The 9,789-nt window shown below is 29.3% G+C and overlaps 1 protein-coding gene across 2 annotated transcripts; it reads right to left on the minus strand.

Moving 5' to 3' along the window:
* Nucleotides 1-610: 610 nt before the first annotated feature.
* Nucleotides 611-5,991, minus strand: LOC101489764 (probable magnesium transporter NIPA1). Of its 2 annotated transcripts, none has more exons than XM_073369774.1 (9): nt 5,897-5,991; nt 5,313-5,529; nt 5,124-5,180; nt 3,059-3,149; nt 2,752-2,912; nt 2,453-2,580; nt 2,220-2,357; nt 1,528-1,620; nt 611-1,193 (listed from the first exon to the last, which is right to left on the minus strand). In XM_073369774.1, the coding sequence occupies exons 2-9, from the start codon at nt 5,437-5,439 to the stop codon at nt 1,029-1,031; spliced, it is 960 nt and encodes a 319-aa protein (XP_073225875.1). In that variant the 5' UTR covers nt 5,440-5,529; nt 5,897-5,991; the 3' UTR covers nt 611-1,028. The 2 variants fall into 2 exon arrangements, with proteins under 2 accessions (XP_073225875.1, XP_004504357.1); XM_004504300.4 differs by having other exon boundaries at nt 5,710-5,981.
* Nucleotides 5,992-9,789: the final 3,798 nt, after the last annotated feature.

A 9,789-nucleotide genomic window follows, 5' to 3' on the forward strand; every position in this document is an offset into this window, starting at 1 on the left:
TATAGGATATCACTAAATAAATTACTAACACTTAAAAGATGAATAGTATTAAATTTAATAAAATTTGATACTATTTTTACATTTTTACCTTCTCAGTTAATGTTTTTATTATAGCATATATCCATGTTTAGAGAGAAAAATACAAATCAATTAGAGAAATATTAGTAAATAAATAACCAGTGCAGATGAAAATTTAAAAAAAACTTACAAAAAGTAACACGAAATTTTTTCAAGAGAATTTTATATTTAAGAAGAGATATAGTATTTTTATAGATGGATTTAAAAGTTAAAATGAAACAAGTTATGTCATGAGATAAGTATAAATAAACTCTTACATAGGCATCTTGTTGTGTTCTAGTCACTTTCAATAGGTGTGCTAGAAATTAGTTTGTGAAATGCATTTTGTAATTATCATAACTTATGTTTCATTATTACTCTTGGTGCCCGTTTTCACTCCAATCAAAGAAACACATCAACAGTATTCATCCAAACAAACAAAAAATACAAATTTATTAAATTTTTTACTTTCTTTTTGTCTACTGATCTTATGCAACCAAATGAATATTTTGAAGTTTCCTTTAATTCATGAATCAGGATGATGAGATTGAAGTACGTGAAAAGACCATAATTGGAACTATCAAAGGTTTCCAAATCATTCTCTAAGACTAATGAACATTACATCTTGGCTATTACCTCTTCAAAATTCCACATGCGAATTATGAGAGGCAATATTAAAAAAAAGAAAAGATAAAAAAACTACCAGAATCTAAATCCAAGCATTTTAATCTGAATTTTTTTCATAAATGCTTCATGTAATCATTTACATCAGCATCATACTTTCCACTTTTCCTTTTTCAACATTACAAGCTTGTTCAAACCAGAGACATTGCCATTCACTTCTTTTCATCTTTCTTCTCTTTGAAAGACCATAGCATAAAACTTAATCATATTTTTTTCCAAAGCTGTTTAGCTTATGAACAAAAATGAAAGACCATTGTTGTCTTGCTTATATGTTAAATCTATGGCTTTCATGTGTCTGTATTATTAATAATAGTAGCTCGATCCAAAGAAGAGTTTTCTGTTGGTTTATCTCCCATATCTTTTGTTTTGTGAAGGAGAAATGTCCCTGATAAAATTGTCACAAAGCCACAAAACTCAGTAGCAATCTGTGATTTATTTTGTGTGGCCCAATCCTGCAGCCAAATAAATAAATAAGCACATAATGAGTTAATGACTTACAATCCATTTACAAATTTTTAATCAACATATTGAGAATATTAATAATGTAGATGAGTATAACAAGACAAACTAACAATATAGACACAGATTCATCGCTAGCAAAAGTTAATCGCGTAACTTTTCCAATAAAATTATAACAAAGTGCTCTTTTTCTTTGATTTAGTCATATCCTGGTACTTTTATTTTCTTTATAGGCTAACCAAAAACAGCAAAAAGGATAAACAAGAATACTTATAACTGAGAGAGAGAGAGAGAGAGAGAGAGAGAGAGAGAAGGTTAGTTAGGCACCTTAAACATGATCATGCTGGCAAAGATGGTAAATGATGTAAACATGACATAGTAAACTGGTGATACTACCGCAGTGTTAAAGGTGTCCAAGGCCTGAAACATGTTCACAAATTGAATAAATATCATTTCAATATATTTGGTAGAGTTATTATCTCGAACTGTGAACTCCACACACTTATCGTCAAGAGTTCAACACTACCATTTCATAAATGGAAACTCTGATAATGTTGAAATGAAGCTCCCGAAAATCGATAACATAGGATGCATGACATTTTGAGTATATTGTATGTTATGGTTTATTCATCCTCAGCTAAAACTGGAAGGGAGAAAAACATTTCAATCTAACTAAGAAAACCAAAGTGATACTTTTGTTTATAGCTTCAACAAATTCCACACTATATTAGAAATGCAAACATGATTGTTTATCTGATGTTTTAATCTCTGTAAATTGATAAAGCATAGCTTAAAAATTTTAAGCAATGCAAATTACCACCAAAATACTGAGAGGTTCAAATGTTGAAGGTCTCAAAGAGCTGAAATTTATTAACACAAGCAATCCAATCATAGTAAAAAGAAAAGAAAAAAAAAAATATATATATATATATATGTTCAATCTGGACATAGTCTTAGAAGACGCGACAAAAGGGACAGACAATATTACGTGCGCTAACAGATATAGCGACAAATCTTACCTTGTTCAAGTAGTTGATCTGCAAGAGACAACAACCTATCACAGCCAAAGTAAAGAACCATGTTTGAAAGTAAGTGAATTGATTTGTGCCTTCAAATGTAAGCTTCATAGCTATTCCCACAGCTTTCACACCCATAACCTATGCAACAAGGATCAAATTAAGTTTCTACTTTCTAGATGACAGATTTATTATGGTCAAACACAGCACATGAGCATTGAGGATAAAATTAATACCGTAAGTGAGCCGGTGAGAGAACATATTCCAACATATACGACTAGATGTCGCTGACCATATCTTGGAACACAATAGATAATGAGGACAGAAACCATAATCACAACTGCTAAAGTGTAGACAATAAAACCTGCCGATGAATGAAGGAAAACATTGTTAGCTTCACTAACCATAAATGAATGTCTCAAATACACATTAAGATCACAATTCATCCCACTCATGTATCCTCCTCCTTCTTTGAGTTTTGACGAGATTCTATTGGAAAAGATGTTGAAACCAAGCAATCAAGGGTTAAAAATACCTGGTTCTGTTGCAAGCTGCCATACTTCCTTAACAGAGTGAATAATTCTTTCATGCGGAGCATTCAAAACAATAGTTGTAGATCCAACCATACAAAGAACACATCCAAGCACACCAAAAATGTGCAACCTCTCTTTCAAGATGAAGTGAGCTAGTACTGCGCTGCACCATAATATGAGTTAGTAAACTATTTCTTTCATGCAGGCATCTGTTTTAAATTGATGGCAGAAAATGTGCATCTACATTTGTTTATAAGAAAACAGAAACATCTAAAGAATTTGTGTTATGGATAATACCATGTTTCTTACCTGAAAATGATGCTTAAAGCTCCTAAAGGAGTCACAAGTATTGCAGGTGCAAATGCATAAGCCGCAAAATTGGCGATTTCTCCAACGATCACTACAAAAATTTAAGCATTTATGAATAGAATTAGTTAATGAAATTTTCATATGAGGCTAAAAGTGGTGGCAACAGAACAAATCCATTGTTTATAATTACAGAATACTAAAAGTTAAGTTGTGAAATTTTGCTCGGCACAATTATATATCACAAATTGATCTTTGCGGCATTCTCATAGTGATTATCACTTCAAAAGTGCTACCTGAGTTTTTCATGACGTAAAACTTTAATATATGACGATTTCTCACCTCTTCCCCCTCTTTCATATTGCTTTCGAGGGTGTAAAGGGTAGTGCCTCTCATCATTATTTTGGAGTTTCAACATAGAGGCAACTTACTAAAATAGAAAGCAAGCATAAATACAAAGAGTATTCCTCAACTATGTCATGCTACTATAAAACTTAATATCAAAGAAATGCTCTCAGATTTCTGAAACTAAGCCCTACAATTTTATTGATGAACTTTTCAGAACATACTTCAGAATGTTGTCATTAGATTAATGTTTATTATTAATAGAATTATTAATAGAATGAAACCTGGCTCCCTGATTGGCTGAATTCATTCATAAGATATTCATTCTATGATAAAATCAGTCTCAAATTTGAACTTCTTAAGTTTCATCGAATATGAAAACTCAAAACCAGGCCCCCCTACTTTGCGAGGTGCTTTTATTCATAATTCACAACGCAGCTTCCTTTTTCTATAATCACAATGCAACTTTCTTGACGTGCAAAACGATGTTAATATTTACTATTCTAGTTAAGAAATTTTCATAATCACCATAGGAAAGGAAAAAAATGCAAAATAGGAAAACCATGCAAACAGAATCAAAATCCACATGTTTCTAATGACAGTGACAAACATTACATCCTAGATGAAATGTTACTAACATCCTTGAAGCTAGCTAAAGAACATAACTTTATTATTAAAAAACTTCATTGCCATTTGGCAATATCATATACTAAATTATGATTGTTCTACCAAGTAAATGTGGTTATTTACCTCTTCTAATGATTCAAGTGTTAGTGCAATAAAATAAGTTGTAAAGACATTTAAAGTCCCATCATCACAATATTTTAACCTTTTTTTTTATAAATATAACAATAACAATGCCTTACATCGAAAATTTAATAATAAAGTCGGCAAGACGCTAATTGGCAGAATCCAAATTCTAACTTCGGGAAAAGCACAAAATCATGCAGCCAAAGGATCACAACCATTAGATGAAGATTGGAAAACTGTGTTACGACTTCCCCAGGTCGGCTTTAAAATATATCTTGGAATACAAGTCGTTTTATCTTCTTCATCTAACAGCCAAGATTAAGAATTGCATGACTGCAGATAATCCAAATCCGTACTCGACTCCAAATCAATGATGGCCAATCACAGAACCACTAAACCAAAAGACTCAGCTGGTTAAAAGAAGATCCAAAAAGTTTATTTTAAGTCCTTTAAAAGAATCAGAACACATACGCCAAAAAAAGATTAAATTTATCATGAAGTAACACAACATACAAAGTCAAAGAAATATGAAGAACAAAAATAAGAAGTGTAAACACAAACCCGTTAAACCTCTAGTTTAAAGATGAAGTATATGTTCAAATTCAGTTGAAAAATCGCAAACGCATATTAAGACTCAAAGTATCTATACAGTTACTTGGAATCAAATGTACTCTTAGACCGAAACTTGCGTTCGCACTGGAAATCCAAACATGCTCTAATTACGTCTAACATGCATCAAAATTTATCACAAGGAATATTGTAAATATATAAATTTTAAAAATTATCTAATATAGTATAATTTAGTGAATCCTGACTAGAACAATTCCTGGTCAGATTTTACTTACCTCCCAACCAAACTCTCGATTACTAGGGTCTCATTTCCCCGAGAACCCGAGGGCAGAAAAAATATAGTAGAATTTAGTAAAGGTAAGTACCCAAAAAAAAAAAACACAAAACCTAAAAAATCACATACTTGAGATCATTCCAAACCACCACCAAGGTTCATACAAGTAGGCATGCCCTCCAGTGGCTGAACAAATCAAATCAAAGCCAAAAAAAAAAATTAATGATTAAAAAAAACAATGAGAATTCTATCAATTTCATAATAAACGATACAAAAATCAAGGGGAATGAAGAAGCACATGAATTATAGAAGATGAACCTGCGCTTTTCCCTGTGGTGCCAGCTTTTTTTAGCCCCATTTTTTTAATAATGAAACTAGAGCCAATGAAAACGCTTGAAGAAAGAGCTAGAAGAAGCCCTGTTACATTGTCTTTGGACATCCCCATGTAATAATAATATCATACCAAGAAAGTGTTTTGATTTGATGAAAATGAATCAATTCCAGGTCCAATATGTTGAAATCTAATGTCTTTAACCTTAAGACATTAAAATCAAAATCAAAATGCATACAAAAGAAAAAGTAACGCAAATAATGTTATTAACAAAAAAGGAGAAATTTAAAACACATGATTATGAATATGATTGTGAAATGCACATTATTATTATAAATAAATAAATAAAATGTAATGATGTGTGTAATGAAAAAGGGTACGTACCTTCTTCCTTCTTGGAACCTTAAGAATAAGAGTTAGTACTTATTGGTAGCTAAAAACCCGTCATTGAGTCGATTAAAAAGGTGAAATTAATTGATTGAGGATGGAAAAGTGATTAAATAAGTTGATGATTGAAAAGAGAGAAGAGGCAAGAATGTAGAAGTTGCGTATGGGAATGAGAAACAATAACCTTAACACTGGCTCAATGAAATAGGATTTATTGTTCGCAATCTGTGTTTTTCGAATGCCTTTTCGTAATAACCAGTACATCACCAATCCTATGCTGTTGTCTTGTGTTACCTTTGTTTCTATAAAATACTATAAAATAAATATTCATAATAATACTTCATTTCTCTCAATGCAAACGTATATTCTTTTACTATCATAAATAATAACTATAACGTGAAATACAATTATTATTTTAAAATACTATATATATATTATTATTAATAAGATGATATAATTAGAAAAATAATTAATTTTAAGTTTAAATATGAATTTTTAGAGCATAACAATTAAGTTGTTATTGATTGTGGTTTCAATATAATTTTACTATCCATAATTATGGTATTGTTTATTTTAGTCAATGCAAAAAAAAATTATTTAGATTTGACTTATAAAAATTTAAAAATTATTGTTTTTAATATTTGACTTCATATATAATTCAATAAAATTATGTCATACAATTCAGTAAACTAAGACAAGAATTAAAAAAAAAAAACAATTTTTAAATTGAAAATCTAAAAAAAAAACTTACGAGAGTTAATTTAAAAATATATGTAATTGGAGGCAATAAAATCATATTTAAACTTTAATCAAGTATTAGAAACTAAAAATACTAGCATTTAGACGATACGAATTCTTGAAGTAATGCTAATCATGAAAACTAATGATGTATCCTTTGCAAATACAAATTCTATAAGTCATCCTTTTAATTTTTGTGTACCATATTGAACTTTTCAAAAATAATTAAATATTAAAATTAAATATAAACAAAAATAATAATTACAAATTTATATATTTGATTATAAATTTAGTTTAGATATATAAAACTCTCAATTATTATTTTTATTTACGTTTCATTTTACTGTAATATTAAAAAGAAAATAAATTACTAAATAATTAGTAATAATATTTTTCATAAAGTGATGAATACAGTTGGCGCACCATGAATGGGTCATGTGTCACTTCGTAAGGCACCTGCTTTTTTTTAATGTTGGACTGACGGTAGAGGCTAAAAGTTTTATATTTTGTAGAGATGATGTCTAAACAACAACAATATGGCCATAGGAACTAATATCCACATTCATATTAGTGGTGAACAAAATGGTTGATTTTGTTATAGTTGGTAAATTGGCCATTAGCAAGCTCGTAGACATTTAATGTGTTTTTTAACCGGTAGTTTCTTCGGTGGAAGTTTTACAAAACAATAAGTTTTTCAACTTTTTTCGCTTGAAGTCTATTTATTACAAGTTAACTATGCATCTAGTAACCTCATTACAAACCAAATGTCATTGACGTACATGAACTTCGTTGATGCATGGCACAAAAATTAAGTTTACTTATGAATTACAAGTTTTAGTGTAAGTGAATTCAGTTCGCACACGTTTTATAAATTTATTCCACATAAATATTCGTGAAATTGGTTTGTAGTACCAGTGAATTCTAAATTTACACATGTTAGATGAACTATAATATCACATATGATATGTATACGTAGATTGAGTTCCCATATCATCTAAAAACTCATAAATGACAAGCGATAAGTAGTTGGAAATGGATTTTTTACCTTTGACGATAGATGATTTTGATGACTTTAGTGTATTTTAGAGTAAAATAAGTAATAAAAATTATTTAAATGAAAGATGATGATTGATTAAGAGAGATATATACAAAATCACTAAAGGTAGGATATTTAAAGGTAGAGAATTTTATCCCATAAGTAGCTTGTATGTCATAGCATCTCAAAACATTTATAACACATATCTTAAATAAGTTTACATACTATATACAAAAAAATATATTGAAAAAAACAAAGGTAATATGAAAATTCCACTTAGATGTACAATAAAATGTTAATGATAGTTGTGTGTAATATCAATCTCAATTGAAAATCTCGATATTGTTAGACTAAATATTTGCGTGTGTGCCTACAACTTTGAATTTGAAAATTTAACTTTATGTGTGTGAGTTTACTTAGAGTGTAAGTTTTTTCTATATCACAATTTAAATATGTAATGCAAGTGAAAGTGGAGAAGAGGTTTTGAAAATAGTTAGTGATATTTAGTAGAAAACAAAATTTGAAAAAATACAAGAATGATAAATTGTCAAATTATGAAAAGTTGGTCAAAGAGTCCTAACATGTTTAGTGGAGAACATAAGAGTAAGAATGAGAAAGAAATCAATTTTAAACCTTGGTACTTTTTTTTCCATTCTTATCGTTCAGCATTTGAGATTTTTTTAGTAACCCTTATTTTTTTTTTTTAAATACCAAATTACTTCCTTTTAAAAACTATATACCAAAATATTTATTTTTTTTCTTAGTTGCAAGTTGCCTTTATAAATAGTGATTTCCTTAAGAAAATCCGAGTTTTCAAAGATAACTTCGTTAAGGCAATGTGTGTGTGTGTATATATATATTATTATTTTGTTTACATTGATTTTTTTTAAAATTAACAATATATATGTATATAATTCATTCATAAAAAATAACAAAAACAAATTTTACAAAAATTACGTAGATTGATTATAGTTGCCTCTAACATTTGGACAATGTTTTCGACTATGACCAGTTAACCGACATAGTTCGTATTTTCTTGCCACTTTTCTTCTAACGTCAATTTTAGTTCGTACTATTTGGTAATATTTTTTAATTATCCGCATTTCATGATTGTGATACAATGTTTCATTTTCATATTTTAGTATATTTAATCGTGTCCATGCAATCGTTTGTATATGCTCGACCATAAGCTAATGATGTTTGATGTTGTTGTCCCCTTTATGCATATAAAACTCTTAACCTATAGTAAATTGATTGAACCAAAACATTGATTGAGATATTGTGTGTACCCCTGAGCACTTCGTTGATTGACTCAACAATGTTTGTTGTCATAAGTTCCCATCGTCGACCTTGAGAATACGTCATAGTCTATTGTTCTGGGGAATATTATCGACCCATCTTAAAGCCTCTAGATTTACCATATTGACTTCATTGCGGTAATATTTGAATGATGATTCACTTAATGCATATCACGTTATAAATGAGGTAAAAATTATCAAGTATTACAAAGTGATAAGTGGAAAAATATACAAAGAATTAAATCATTATTCATACAAACAACGTTTTTTTGAAGTTACTTGACTCACGTGTTGGGGGTAAAGGAGTTACTAAATAAACTACGGTATCATGGACATATGATTTTTCAGATTTATTATGAGTCATGCCACCTGAATATCAAAAAAATTTAAATTTTATAAAATTAAAATAGTTGAGATCAACATTTTCAATGTTAACTCCATAATCATCGAACGAATAAATAGTAATACATTATATAGCCTACATTTTAGGATTGATCGGCTACATATTAATTCTTGAAAAATCTCACAACATAGTACATATAATATGGTTGCACTTGTTGAGAGATCTGCGAGAGACGAAATAATACAGTTGGAGTTCAACGTGTTAGGCAACACTTTATAGGAAATTGTGTCTTACATCTCAACCCGATGTTATGTCAATCAATGGATGTTCACATCTACTTCAAATTTGGGCATGGTATCATATGTCATTTCTTGCACCAATAAGTAATCTTGAGCCCAATTTTCTGTTCGCAAAAAGATAAATATTGTATTTATAAAACGCATTAGTGGTATCATGTTTATTTTCTTATATATATAGTGAAAATGATATCAAATTTGGTGATACACCTCATTATCATAATGCTGGATATCGATAAAAAATTGATCGCATGAGCATTAACGATGTAATATATTAAAATATTAATTTATTTATATTATTTTATTTATTCTTATGCATACATTACTGACAAACCTATTATATATATATATATATATATATATATA

Source organism: Cicer arietinum, chromosome 6 (assembly GCF_000331145.2).
Source record: "Cicer arietinum cultivar CDC Frontier isolate Library 1 chromosome 6, Cicar.CDCFrontier_v2.0, whole genome shotgun sequence".
NCBI lineage: Eukaryota > Viridiplantae > Streptophyta > Magnoliopsida > Fabales > Fabaceae > Cicer > Cicer arietinum.

Coding starts and splice junctions, on each gene's coding strand:
- LOC101489764 (XM_073369774.1), bottom strand. CDS start 5,439: ATGGGGATGTCCAAAGACAATGTAACAGGGCTTCTTCTAGCTCTTTCT. Junction 2,913..3,058: donor GCTTTAAGCATCATTTTCAG/GTAAGAAACATG, acceptor ATTATGGTGCAG/CGCAGTACTAGCTCACTTCA. Junction 2,581..2,751: donor GCAGCTTGCAACAGAACCAG/GTATTTTTAACC, acceptor ATTCATCGGCAG/GTTTTATTGTCTACACTTTA.